The sequence below is a fragment of the Canariomyces notabilis genome, assembly GCF_033297395.1.
Source record: "Canariomyces notabilis strain CBS 508.74 unplaced genomic scaffold N656scaffold_49, whole genome shotgun sequence".
Taxonomy (NCBI): Eukaryota; Fungi; Ascomycota; class Sordariomycetes; order Sordariales; family Chaetomiaceae; genus Canariomyces; species Canariomyces notabilis.
Window position 1 is genome coordinate 85,482 of NW_027041871.1, and position 13,989 is coordinate 99,470.

Consider the following 13,989-nt stretch of genomic DNA (forward strand, 5'->3'; position numbering starts at 1 on the left):
GTATATGTAATGTGTTGTACGTATATATGTTGGAGTGTCCCATTGTCTGGCCGGCTTAGGGTTGCTTAGCTGGGGAGCTTCAGATCTGAACGAAAGAAGGATGATGAAAAGGAGGAGGACAAGGTTCTTTGTAACGACAGGACAGTTGTCGGGTAGTGGAAGTGGAGGTGTTGCTTCTCGTTCTGCCGCACGGCGATACAAGTTAATGAATTGCTGGCCTGATGCCATACTGCGTTGTCCTGCTTGACTCAAGGTGGATGGCTTCATGGTCGCACCCAACTCTTAGAGGGAATATTGAGGTTGTACTGTGATACTTATATGTATATTGCGAGAAGGAATCGGGCTGCTGCTTGAGGAGGATGGACAACACCAGCGACCATTTTCGGGTCAAGGCAGTGACTGAAAGGTTACTACTGTACCATGCCGTGCTGTCGAATAAAAAGAGGGTAATATGCACTTGACTTGTCTATATGGTATTAACCATCTCCGCAACCATCGTTCAAGTTTAACGCCACTGCATAGTATGTAGAAATGATGTTTGTAAACAGCAATGATCCAGCACGGCAGGCAAGCGGCATGATACTCGAATATCTCTATAAATCTAATGTATACATATCTGGCAAGACCGATTCGTGAAACAACGAAACAATTGTTGTCCCCGGCAGTTGCCTGGCAGGGGTTGCAACCTCGCTCGAGAATTGCCTCTCCGGCCTCGATCACAGCTTGAGAAACACTGAGACCAGTACTAGTAGCTATCAAATACCCGTTCGCTTGTCCGAACAAGCTCCCTTTTGAAGATTCAAACGACTGTGTGTGTGCCCGCATTGCAACTTCCCTCCCTGCTTATTAACCCCCACACTCCAGCAAAACGGTGAATCCCACAAGTCAGTTACCATGAGCTGCTCTCTCGCGACGTATGCAGCACTCAAACCGAAAACCAAACGCTGCCTTCCTCCCAACCAATCATTTATTGAACCATAGAAAGAAAAGTGAGTAATGGAGGAAAGGGAATCGTTTCCGTCCCTCAAACGCGGGACTACCTTATCTCACCGGCAAAAGCTTGCGGGGCATCCTCTACGGCCGCAGCTGGCATAAAGCGAGTGAGCAGAGACCGCATGCCGTGGGCCGCCGGCGCCGGGGGCGTAATTATGTACCGAACGCCATGGAATATCATTACGCACACCATCAAGATGAGCAGCGGAATCTGGGAGCATCCGGTTAGCAAGGGAGATCGAGGGCACTTAAAGCAACGCTCATAATGGAGACGGTGGCACATACCCAGATAAAGAACAGATTCCGATCCCAAGTCTGTTTCCTCAAGTTCGCAGCGTGCGCCCGTCGGAGCGTCGCCTGCTGCTCCCTGGTGATGGCGTCCTTGCGGCCAATTTGCAGCAGCGGGGGCAGCTCCTGGGACGGAGAGTCCTCCTCGGCGGGGTCTCGGTCGCACCTTTCAGCGTTCACTGGTCGACTTTCAGACTGGCTACACCGAGTAGAGCACTTGGCGTTCGCCGAGGAGGTTTCGGCCTGGTCGTAGAGAGCACTACACTTGGCGTCCGCCTCAGCCTCGGCGGCAGCCGCCGCGGCAGACGCCTGCTTGGTATCCAATGCGCTCTGCGGGAAGAGTTCGTCGTAAGCCGGAGGAGGTGGGATGTTGGTGCTAAGGCCTAACGGTAAGGGATACCACCATCGGGTCTCCTGGTCCTTGGTGGAGGACTCGCCGTCAGCCGATCCTGGCCTGACACCCCCAATGTTGGGCACCATGGCCGCGAGCCGCTGGAGCACGGCGGCCTGGTAGTCTGGCAACGGAGGCATATTTGGCATTTGTGGGAACTGCGGAAGTTGTGGGAGTTGCGGGAGCTGGGGGAAATTTGGCAAATATTGCAGCCGCGGCGTCATCAGCATCTGTTGGAGCTGTTGAAGCTGAGTTGTAACTTGTTCCTTAAATGATGCAATGGCGGCTGTTGGAGAACCAAGTACGGTAGAATCGTCGCTGCCTGGAGACCGGGAACGGGAAGGACTCGTTTCGCGGCGAGGAGTGTTTGCGATGCTCCTGCGGGCTCGCATGCGGAGCCCAGAAAGCTGCAGTCCTTCACCTTCGTCGGCGATATCCGAAAGGGCGGAGTCTGAATACTCCGGGCTCTCATCTCCAGATCCGACTTCGTCACTCGATGTTTCACTAACTGCCTGAGATCGCAGTAGCTGCGCGTGCAGCGACTTCAGACTGGCTACACTGCTAGCGCGGCTATGGTGCACACTACTGCTCTGAGATAGCCTATTCAGTTCGAATCGGTGCACGATGCGGATGAGTTTCGGCGATGTGGCGACGTCTGCTGGCGTCAAGCCTGACAAGGTCCGCAGCGTAGGGTCAGCGCCATGGGCGACAAGCAATTGTGCAATTTCCGGGTGGTTGTTGAGGCAGGCAAAATGCAAGGGAGTGTAGCCGCCTTTATCACGCACGTCGGCATTCACGCCGCGCGCCAAGAGACCCGCCACAAACCGGTGAAGGCCTAGCTTGCAAGCCAGATGCAGCATTGTTTGCCCAGTTGATCTCCGGAGGTTGAGCCGCGGCTTACGAGTAGAGTTGCTGAGGTCGATCAGTTCCAGCACATTGAGAAGCCGGCTCTCGAAATTGCCGTCAGAGGCATCCATGGCGCGACCCGAGGATGCCTCGCCACCAGGCATCTCGCCGCCAGGTGAGGGATAGCGATGCCCGGCTTCCTTGATGATCCGGCGTGCAAAGTCAGCCACGTCCTCATATTGGCCCGTCATTTTGTTCCCGAGAATCATCAGGGCAGTGCGCAACAGCTGTTGCTCGCTGTCATCCACGTATCTGAACCACTGAGTGGCTGGGTTTTGCGACTGTACGCCGTGGACCATGAGAGAGACCGGCACCATGCCAGCTGACTCTGAAGGAGGAAGCAGGCAGACGAGTGACTCTGACGACCAGAATGTTGTCGCAGGCGACTGTTTATCGCCAAACATGACATGCATACCGTTAAAGAAGCCTTGGCCCATCAGAGTGACCTCGACGCCTCCCGTCACGGGCCCCTCGTTAGGTATGATTTTGAATATCACCGGAGCCACCGGTGCTGGTGTAGCGCCGCCTGTCATTGATTGGGACATATGGCCCCTCGCTGAAACCCCAGCGGCGTTCGATCCTCCCCGTGGGTTACTCCGACTAGACGCAGTGTTTGGACGACTCGATCCCGAAGGGCCAATCCACGGTACGTTCAGACCAGGAAGGCCATCTGTCCTGCCGAAATCAGGGAAGAGTCGCTGGTGGCTGTCATTGCGCGGCGGTGGGCTCGGTCCAAATGGGTTCGTCAACGGCTCCGGTGCGGCAGCGCCAGTGCCAAACAACGGTAGGTCGCCAGCGGGTGTGAAGGCTGCAGGAGTCGTGGGAGCGAACGGTGAGGTTGCTGGCGTTGGAGGACCCGCACTGGCGGTCGAGGTGGGCGGCTGGGAGCCGCCGCGCAGTTGTGCTGTCTCCAGCCGTGTCATGGTCAAATCGCTAGGAATTTTGACCGATCCATTGGCTCTCCGTTTCTTAGCCGGGCCGCCCGGACACAAAGAAGGCGAAGCTGGCCGGGAAATGGTTCTCTGGTGCTGGGGGGCCATCGCTGACTGGAGCTGGTCAACTGGCGCTCCTGTAACGGCTGTCGAGCCTGACGAACGTCGCCTAAAAGCATGCGGCTCCGAGCTGGAATCCAAACCCGGGGGCGAGTCCATTGATGTTACAGCTCCCGGGCTATTCTGAGTCGACAGGCCTGGCGGTGGACTCAAGATCGGAACTGCGACGCCGGGGACGGAAATTGGAGGTGCCTGTGTCTTGTGATCGTCGGTGATCATTATTGACGGCGACATGGCTTGAGCGATGAGCTGGCCATGATGGTCGGTCATTGTGAAAATTACCTGGAATCCTAACTTCTCGGCATGGTGCCGGCAATAGCATGCGATCCTCATGGGTATCTCGACGTAAAAGAAGGGCCGCGAGCCGAAATCGGCAGGTGTCTGGAGCTTCCAGTCCTTGACCTCGTGCGTGTTGAAGACTATCACCCTCCGGCCCTCGTCGTTTACCCAAGCCCGCTCGTCTTCCGGGTTTTTAACCTTTTTTCGCCCCGCGCGCTTGCGCTCTCTTGTTATGCATCCGGCGCAGATGTGGACCTCACCTCCTTCCTGAGGTGCAAGTTCCTCGGTATCCCCGCCGTCCTTTGAAGGTTCAGCAGATTTCCTCACGAGTTGCGCAGCGCGTTGCGCTCTTTCTAATGCGGCTATCCTTTGCTCCTGGTTTCGCATGGCGCTCGTGCACACTAGAACGGCATGTAGCTCGAGCATATCGGGCGACGGTTCCGCCGGTGGCTTCGCCCATAGTTTGGGTTTGCTGATGGTATGCTTCGGAAGGTGGAGTCTCGTAATGCGCGGCGGAAGATGCGAGAGCCGGAGCTTGATGGCAATCTGCGTCTCGACTCTAGATTTAGGGTTAATGGGCTCAACCTCCAATCTATACGGCCCAGGGCCGTAATGACCACGCTCGAAAATGTGCGCGGGTGCATGAAGCGATCCGGGGAAGAAGCTTCCTCCTGCAGCATTGCCCATGCTCAGCATTCCGATCAGGTCCGCCGGCACGGTTCCTGTGTCATCAGGCGCGCCATAAAATCGGTACCTTGGAGGAGGTGGTGATAGAGATTGCGAAGGGCGAAGGCTGAGCGCCGAGGGGGCGAACGACTGTGTCACGGTCGCTGAATCTGGCCGCACCCCCGTCGCGGATGGATTAAAGGCGAAGGACTGCTAGATGGTTAGTCGGGTGATGTAGCGGAGCACGAAGCTGGCAGCAGACTTACGGCGAGATTGTCATCAAACGATGTCACGGAAGCGAAGGGACTGGGGCTGTCGGTAGGGCTGCGCAGATCCGGCTGCATGGTAGCGGAACTACTTGGAAAGTCAAAGGCGCTGGACATGGCTGCGAAGTCGCTGGTATTTGTCCCTTCGAGGAGATCTGGCATGGCCCAGGGCGTTTTCACATCGTCCACCATGGCCATATCGGCACTCGTCACATTCGTAGACGCCGTACTTTGCGCCTTGTTTGATGGTTCCGAGTCGAACATGGACTCCTGAGACCCGTTGGTTGACGGCGAGCTATTATTGCTTGCCAGGCCGAGAGCTTCTGACGGGGAATTGTATTCGGCGGGTGCATCTGGCATGGTTTCCGAGGAATCGGCGCCGGCGCTGTCGGGGCGGGCTGGAAGCGGACTCCCTTCGTCGGAATCGAATATAAACTCGGTTGTGTGATGGCCAGGCATGATGCCGGCGTCGAATTGGAGGTCGAATTCTGATTCGAACATGTCTGAATCGGGCATTTTTGCATGGAGGAAAAGGCGACAGCAAATCGCCCAGATAACTCAGGCGGAGGGAAATTGCCGCCGAAACCGGGTTAGAGGCACTGGGAATTTGGGAATTAGAGAATCGGTCACGAAACTGTGGGCATGTCGGATTCGATGGGACAGCATGGGAAAGGGCGCGTGTGTCGCTCCTGAGAGTTGTGGCTGCCCTCTGGCAAACATACGGTAGGCAGTTAAACGTTAGGTATGGAAAGAGCAGAGATGAATCCAGGTCACAACCGAAAAGCAGAGGTCGTCAGGGCCACGCAGGACGCCAGCGTTCCTGAGGGAGCTTATCCGTAATTGCTGGGGGCAGGGGACCCAGTTTGCCATGCTGCAAGAGTCACAAAACACAAAACATTCAACTCACTGTGCACGTATGCAATTAACCAGAGCGGTAGATGATGCTTAAGTACATACATTTATGATTAGTTATCGCCAATCATTCCATTTCGTTGCATAATCAGTGGCGGAACGACATGCAGCCTACAACAACGGTCACAATCTTTCTGCAGCTAATCTGTCACAGTTCGTTCCCCGGTACGGATAATCCCTTCATGAGGAGACGCTTCCGAAGATAAGGTTGAGAATAGGGTAGTGCGTCCGGTGTGAAGTAGCATTTGCATCTTACACGCATCAAGCTTGTGGGAATACCTGGAGCGCCGGGACACCGGTCCAGAACCCAGAATTACACCCAGTGCAGGCAAGGCGGTGAGCCTGGTGGAAGGATTCTGATTCCCAACGTTAGAGGAATTTAGAGATATCCCAGGTTTCTAGGTGCTGTATGTCCGGCAATGGGATTCATCTTGAAGAAGGAATGAAGAATGTTGAATATGCTACAACGTACAGTACGAAGCTATATATGCTGAGATAAGCTGGAGATGTCAGCGTACAGTACATACACAACTACACCTTGATCCCTATGTTCATCCCATCCTGCATTCAAGATCCGCAGGGAGGCACGGCAGGTTTCCGAGCAGCTCGCATTTCCTACTGGAATGGAGTAAAGCTGACTGGTCAGTTGAATGAATGGTCATGATTTAATACATAATCTAACCCCTTCCCACCATCAAGGCTTCGCTCCAGAGCCTTAACTTTGGTTGAGGCAACTGAACGTACGAAGGTTGTTACATATGCCAAAAAAAGCCCATCTGTGTACAGTACATACAGTGCCCTACACATCTTGAAACGCGCTGCTATTGCCCTACGCAGTAGATGCATACCGCACGAGGCACTGCATAGCACCACTGCAACGAGATCAATGTGGTGGCTCTTGTTCAACTCGATGTAAATGTACAAGTACGTACCGGGCTCAGGGCCAGATATCTGTGTTATCCACAGCCCTAACCACCACCTATCCACAGCATGACCGATCGGACACGTAGCGATATGACGCAACGACTTTTATGTCGACCTGTCCTACTCGCCATCGCCATTTGGCTGCAATTCTGGTTTCACACTACATTATATTATGTACATTGCATATATTGTGCCGAACTCGGCTAAGGGCATATGCGCTGCTACAGGGTCTCAACTGCTGCGTGCATGTCCTAGTGGGATCCAGAAGCATCGGTGAATCGGCCGTAGCCGATTCCCGCGGGCTCAAGAATAACTTTAACTATGTATCTCGACGGGCAAACCGCCGGCTTTTAGGACCGCGAGGCTGCTCCTGGCGCGGTACGTGATGCGGCCTGTACTCTGCCCCTTAAGTGAACACAGCGATGCGAATAGCCTGCCAGGGGTGTACCCCTAACTCTATCATTGCTGAGCAGTCGATTTTGTCGTTGCCTCTGCTTCGAGGGTCCGCGCTTCGCCATTGCGAGGAGTCGGAGGTTGGGCAAACGACACTCGCACCGTTTCCGCAGCGCTACTCGTGACCGTTTCGCTCGACTCCGGCCCCTCTGCTCGAATCCTCACCTCCCCGACCTCCGCCTCTGCGCCCTCATGACGCTTGGGGATGACATTACCGCCGACCCTAAAGACGGGTCGCTCGGGCTCGGGTGGAGCGGCTCTCAGGGAAACCTGTAGTTCCCCGCTTGATCTTGGCCGACGAATGGCAAACGTGGTCACTCTGCTGCCAAGCGTGAAGGGAGGCACGTCAGTTCCAGCGTCAGTTGACCGCCCACCCCGTGAGAGGGTCTGTGGGATATAGAACCACAGCCTTCCTAGCGGAACCGTGAGCCCGTGGACCACCTGCGGAGTTCCGGTCAGCTGCCGATATCCAGAGACTTACAGCCAGGGCGACTCACAATGCTGCAGATTGCTATGAACCACACCACCACAGAAACTTGTTCCGGCATCTTCCTGACATCCTCCCGAAGCTCGCCGTCTACTTCTATTGTATGCAGAAACTCTAGGGTAATGTAAAGGTAAAAGATGGCCGATACCCCTACCGGGCCGAAGAAGCCGACATATATCGCCTGCTTGACTGCCTCGATCTGGGGTATGAATCGGTGCACCGCAAACACCCACGGCAGCCGCCGAAACAAGAGCACCAAAATGCCCAAGGCAACAAGCCTACCGATGGACACGGACGAGTTGTGCACAAACGCGTCCCATGGGCACACGGCACCAAACCACATAAAAACGGAGACGTTGAGCAGCATGTCGATGGTGGGCTGCAGCGAGTCATCGGCCGTCTCGAGCCGGAACCAGTCGTCCCAAGTGAAGACATTGCCCGCAATGAAGCAGGCGAGCACGTCGTCGCTGCCAATCATGCCGCACGTGCCCAGAATAAAGAGCGCCAGCGAGATGGCAAAGACGAGGAAGCTCTCGCGGTCGACCCACTTGCGCTCCTCGGCCCAGTGCAGCAGCCGCTTGGCCAGCCAGCCCACCGCCGCGCCGTAGACGATGCTGAGCAGGACCGTGTACCCCCACGTTTCGCCGAACCAGAGGCCCATGGCCGTGCCCGCGCCCGCGGCACCGCCGGCCGACGACCCGTCGCTGCCCACGTACTTGATCAAGTACAGCGCGAAGAAGAGGAACGGGTAGCCCAGCCCGTCGTTGGCGCCGGACTCGGCCGTGATGAGATGCTGCAGCTCCTTGGGCAGGTTGTTGTCGGCGAAGCGGCCCTTGACGATGACGGCCGACAGCACGGGGTCGGTGGGTGTCACGCACGCGCCGATGGCCAGCGCCTGGAGGATAGTGAGGCCCGGGACGAGCCCCCAGACGAGCAGGCTCGTGGCCACCCACATGGCCGTCATGATGGGGCCGACCAGGATGGCCAGGGGCTTCCACTGCTTCTTCAGGTACCGGCTCGGCAGCTGGACGCCGGCCAGGACGAGCTGCACGCCGAGCACCAGGCGTGAGAAGTTCAGAGTGATGGCATCGAGGTTTTCCTCAGAACCCAGGCCATACTCGAGCGGCCGGATCAGGTTGGCCGCACGCGGCGAGAAGGCGACGCCGGCGAGGAGCGAGATGACTTTTTTGACGTGCAATTTGAGGGTTAGCTAGGAAGGCGTCTTGATTCTATGCGCAGTGATTTAGCCTTAACACTTGGCAGGTATGACGTACGAGCTTCAGAAAGGTAGAGGCTCTCTTTGCAGAGGTACGAAACCAAGCCGAACAACGAGATCCATCCTCCGAGGACGCTGACGGCAATGTTGAAGTTGGTGACCGCCAAAGTCGGCATTTTTGCTCTTTTTAATGACCGTGGTCAAGCTCGCTGCTTGTTTCGTCCACAATAGACATTGACAGATGCAGCAATGCCTTCTACTACGCCAAGCCGCGTACGAAACCGTAGCAGCGAAAAGCCAGTGTTATTGAACCATGGGGGCCGAGAATCAGAGTGTGATACTGTAGTCTGTAGAGTGTTATGTTTGGCCGCAGGGAATTGGGATGCAATATCGAGAACTCGAAGTCTTGCACTACAGACCGGAGCCGACACCCGATGCAAATCAGCTTCGACGGAGCCACAACGTGGGTGGCAAGCGGAGTCGAGCGACACTGCTTGATTTCACCGAGTTTTTGCAGAAGCCCAGGATGGTAAAGAGTGGGTCGGGGGAAGAACAACCCAAACTTTGCTCGACGACATGTTGGCCGCTGTCCACCGCGGCCGACAGATCCGACGTCTTTATCATCAGAGATAAATTACACATGATGTACGGTTGCTGCAAGATTTGCTCGCATGCTTCTGCAAGCGCCCGGCCCGATACGGACGACTCGCTGCACAGACGGCAGGTGCAGGTGTGTGCAGTACCTTCTTGGTTGGTGGGGGTCATAGCTGGAACTTGACCGAGTGATCGGATGAAGCTCATCCAAATCTCAATCGTCGGTCCTCACTGTGACATCGAATCCAAGGATCTCAAAGCTCTCTCCTGTCGCAGGAAAAAAAATTAGAGCATGCGAATGGTTGGTAAAGTGAAAAAAAATTGCGACCTGGGGGAATCGAACCCCCCTCTGTTGCTTGGAAGGCAACAATGCTAACCACTACACCAAGGCCGCTTATTGGATGCTGAAATGAGAAGGGATTGCAGCTTATGGAAGAGCTGATCCAGTCTTGTGCAGCGGCCCTCTCCAAATCGGTGCCCCTAGTTGATGGTTCTACTTTTGCTGCAAATAAGGGTACTTCGATGCAAGGCCTCGAACAAGAAAGTTTAGGACCCAAGCGCCGAATGTCGCCTCTCAGTTGACGAGGGTTCAGCTACCTTACCTACCCTCTCTACCTTATTCAACGCTCCAGTCCTGGAACCGCTGCAGGTTTGCAATCCTGGTCCTCCCTCGTTCTATAGTTTCATGGCGGCAGCACCTCACTGAACTCTTCCAAAACTCAAACCAGAGAGGTAATCCTTGACCGACTGAGAAGGGGTGCCGGCCAGCACGATGCCTTAGGGTGGCTAAGGTACGGTACAGAATCATAAGCCGATACACTGACCAAACCTAACCCGAGTCGTTCTTCTACGAGGCCCGTCGGGCTCCTGGCTTTGAAGCGGTCTTCCATGGTCGGTAGTCGGGTATATGTCACTGACAACATCCGGCACATAATCCATCGAGCCTGTAGCTCCAGGTCCGGCGAGTCCGGGACGGGACTGTCCCGAGGAATCGGATTTTAAGTGGGGCGGCCGGAGAAAGTACCCACATTATGCCCGAGTTAAGTGGGGACTATCTCCGTGGCATGCTCGAGGAGTCGAGATTCGAGGCACACTCGGCACATAATCGCCTACCCGGGTCTTGCCTCATACACATATGTACCTGACTTTTTTACTCTAAGCCTTCACCCCCACATACCGTTCCACATACTCCCTCACCAGCTCATCCGCGCTTTTGTCCACCACCAGCCCCAGCCGCAGCGACGTCTCCAGTTCAAAATCCTGCGGCCAACTCCTCAAAATCCTCTCCTGCGCCTCATCCGGCACCTCCCTCACCAACTTCAACTTGTCCTGCCCACCATACTTGGCCAACGCGTCCAGCATCTCCTGAATGCTCACCGAAATCCCGGGGAACATAATATGCCTGATATGCGCTGGCAACACGCCGCTCTCCATGTGGAGCACCCTGACCAGGTTCTCAGCGACGGTGCTGGGCGCCGTCATGAAGGATCTAAGCCCCCTGTCCCTGATCGGCACCACACACTCAAGGCCGTTCATGGGCTCGCGGATGATGCCGCTCAGGAAGCTGCTCGCCGCCTGTGTGGGCTTGCCCGGGCGCACCGAGATTGTCGGGAACCGCGCAATGAACAGGTCCAGCAATCCCCGCCGGTGCATTTCGTTCAGGTACACCTCGGTCATGAGCTTGTGCGCCCCGTACGTACGCTGCGGCGTGGCCGGCCACGTAGGGGGTACCTTGCCGCCGTTGCTGGGGAAGGGCGGGCCGTAGACGGCCTGCGAGCTGGCGTAGATGACGCGGACGCCAGGGTGGGTTTCTTGCAGCGCTGTGGTGAGTAGCCGGATGGAGTCCACGTTAACGGCCAGCGACAGCGGGTAGTTGGCTTCGGAGCCGGCGGACATGATGCCGTGGAAGATGAAGACGGGGTGATAGAAGTTGGGCTGAGAGAAAAGCGTTTCTATCAATTCCCGTGAAGTGATGTCGCCCCTGATTGTGTCCGCGTGCTGCGGGTATTTGACTCCCTCGGGGATGATGGCTCACTGACAATGTCGGTGAGCGTCAGGCGGTACTGCGGCTCGTTGAGCGGGCGGGAGGCCAGCATCGAACCGACCAGGCCGCCGGCCCCGGTTATGAGGACCCTCATTGGGTTGGGAGTTTTGGAGGACATTCCCGGAAGTTTTTGGCAATCCTCAGTTTTCTATGAGGATACTAGTACAAGGTAGGTACCCAAATACTAGTAAATGGTAAGTACGACAAGGTTCCAGTTGGTCATATGAGCCTTTATGAGGTGGATGACTCAGGATGAGCTGGTGCCTTTCTGTTGACAGCAAACTGAGGGAGGTACCTGGTAGTCTCAGCGACAGAAAGCTCACGCCTTCGTGTCATTAACCTCCTCACATGCTCGGTACCGGACACGTTAGGAATGCGGGCATTGCAGGGTGAGGTTGACGACCAGGCTGGTCAATGAGGGGGATTTGGTGGAGTCAACCACAAAAGAGGCGTCCTATTGCGTTGTCACTTCTGCGCCCTAGATTGGGGATCCGGTGCATCTGCTAGCGTCCCATGACTCCCATCTCGGGCCAAAGATAGCACGAGGGCAAAGGGGAATCGGGTACCTTAGGTTGTCGTTCGTCTTGTTGGAGATACTCAAAAGTAGGAGACAATGAAAGGACTGCACCATGACAAGATAGGGGATTCTCGACGGTAGACTTTTATAGACAATTAAACTGACAAATATAATATGCGTAGAGTTATGTACTACTTTAGGTTCCTTGGTTTCCATATGATGTTGAGAGAGTTAGTTCCCTTCGAGAGTCGAGTACCTTACCTTCATCTATTGGCTGCGCAAATTCAGCAAGCGCCTTCCTTCTCGTAGCCGAGGCGTTTCCAGGAGGAGGCTCAGTAAGTCGTATTACTTGAACTGCAAATATAGATATGTAAGGTACTCAACTGTTTCAGGGGCAGGCTGTTCGCTGTTCACCCAGTCTCTTGTAGAACGGCTCGTTGACTTCTGGAGTTTTGTCTTCTGAGTTCCACATTTCAGCTATCCCAGTGAAAGAGAAGTTCCCGTACCTCAACTGAGTTGCCACTTACGTGATATTCTTCTTTCCCCCAGACTTTTTGAAGGATGAGCGAGCTCAGAAGTCATTGATTTCCATTCAGACCACGCTTTGGGGCAGCTCACAGCTTCCGTTGAAGATGTCAATAGTCCGTTTTGTATCTTCGGCTTCTATCCGCCCTCGAATGTGACTTGTATCGGAGATGGAAGATTCGATTCTCGTCTCGCAGTGTAGGATGAAACAAGAAGGAACTCAGAGGCAGAAGAAAAAGAACGATGGCAACAACATACAACACCAGGGATTCGCTGGTCGTCACCGACCCAACTACTAATCTGGCCCTTATAATGTTATGTTTTGGGGGAGGAGAGGTCAGAAAACAGGGGGTTTTGGAATAGGGTGTTGAAAAGCACTGGTTAAGAATGGTGGTCGTATTCCATTGTGGGTTGTTGGGTGGGTTGTTAGAGGGAAACCCAGTGCCTCTGAGGATGCAGTATAAATACAGAGGCCCCACCAGTTCCTTGTACCTTCCTAACAGAGTGCCAGGGTAGGAATAAGTGCTTCGACCCCGAAGCACACTCAAAGCCGAAACCCAACGCCGAAACCCATCGTCAAAACCTAGCAATTCATCGTATCCATATTTCCCAGCCCAGCAACCACAGGGGAGAGTGTCCAGTGCTTTTCAATCGGGAGAGCGGCGGGAGAGCGGCGGCGGCGAAGCAGCAGAGCGGCGAATATCAGCTAGGGAGCATCCACGGCAACAATGGAGGTAACACCCAGATAGCAGATGATGACGCCTTTGATTGCATTTTGAAGATCGTATTTCGAGAGCATTGTTACCCCTCCATCTCTTTTACAGTCGGTCCACCACTCCTTTTCCTCCACACACCAACCACTCAGCGAGAAATACCATCACCAGTTCTACCCCCCTTGCCTACTCCCTATAACAGTACGTTGGGGCCTAGATTATAGACCGCAGCATCTTAAAGGCACACCTACAAGAGCGCCTATTCGGCACCCAGACTATCGACAAGATGCGGCTTAAGGAGGGCAACCTTGTGACGAATCTCAGTCCCCTAACCACTGAAAGGGACTCCTCAGCCTGAAGGTACACAACAACGGGGTGAGGTTCGGTAGAGCCAAAGGGTCTACAACAATTGACACAAGCAAGTGTTCACACAGTAGTAAAGACAACTACTTGCATTGCTTACTAGGGAAGCTATCGTGATACCTATAGGCTATAGAGATCGTAATCTATATACAGCTTCCTCCAGCTAGCTCGCCCTTGCTCGCCAGCTACCATGGGCTACCCAATTGCCCTGGGTAGTCGTTTATCTTAGTCTACTGTAATCGCCTATATTCGCCGGTGTCATGGAATGACCATTGTTGGCGGCCTGAGGGGCTGCAGCCGGGTCCGCGGGACGTCTGGCGACCAATCAACGGACCAATCAGAGGATTATCACTGCCAAGATCAAGCCGTCACTGGTGAAAATGGGAAGTCACTGTCGACG

The 13,989-nt window shown here is 54.9% G+C and overlaps 3 protein-coding genes and 1 non-coding gene across 4 annotated transcripts; all 4 read right to left on the bottom strand.

The window, feature by feature from the left end:
- Positions 1-573: 573 nt before the first annotated feature.
- N656DRAFT_763959 (uncharacterized protein) lies at positions 574-5,662 on the bottom strand. Its single transcript, XM_064813307.1, has 3 exons — positions 4,842-5,662; positions 1,279-4,785; positions 574-1,204 (listed from the first exon to the last, which is right to left on the bottom strand). The coding sequence occupies exons 1-3, from the start codon at positions 5,355-5,357 to the stop codon at positions 1,037-1,039; spliced, it is 4,191 nt and encodes a 1,396-aa protein (XP_064664746.1). The 5' UTR covers positions 5,358-5,662; the 3' UTR covers positions 574-1,036.
- Positions 5,663-6,828: 1,166 nt separating this feature from the next.
- Positions 6,829-9,465, bottom strand: N656DRAFT_763962 (uncharacterized protein). Its single transcript, XM_064813308.1, has 3 exons — positions 8,892-9,465; positions 7,628-8,799; positions 6,829-7,571 (listed from the first exon to the last, which is right to left on the bottom strand). The coding sequence occupies exons 1-3, from the start codon at positions 9,007-9,009 to the stop codon at positions 7,137-7,139; spliced, it is 1,725 nt and encodes a 574-aa protein (XP_064664747.1). The 5' UTR covers positions 9,010-9,465; the 3' UTR covers positions 6,829-7,136.
- Positions 9,466-9,749: 284 nt separating this feature from the next.
- N656DRAFT_t152 lies at positions 9,750-9,821 on the bottom strand. The gene has a single exon. It is a non-coding gene; the product is annotated as a tRNA-Gly (tRNA).
- Positions 9,822-10,582: 761 nt separating this feature from the next.
- Positions 10,583-11,589, bottom strand: N656DRAFT_793388 (NAD(P)-binding protein; the record flags this gene model as incomplete). Its single annotated transcript, XM_064817161.1, has 2 exons — positions 10,583-11,408; positions 11,441-11,589. 2 exons carry the CDS (start codon positions 11,587-11,589, stop codon positions 10,583-10,585), a joined length of 975 nt encoding a protein of 324 aa, XP_064664748.1.
- Between the last annotated feature and the right edge of the window lie 2,400 nt (positions 11,590-13,989).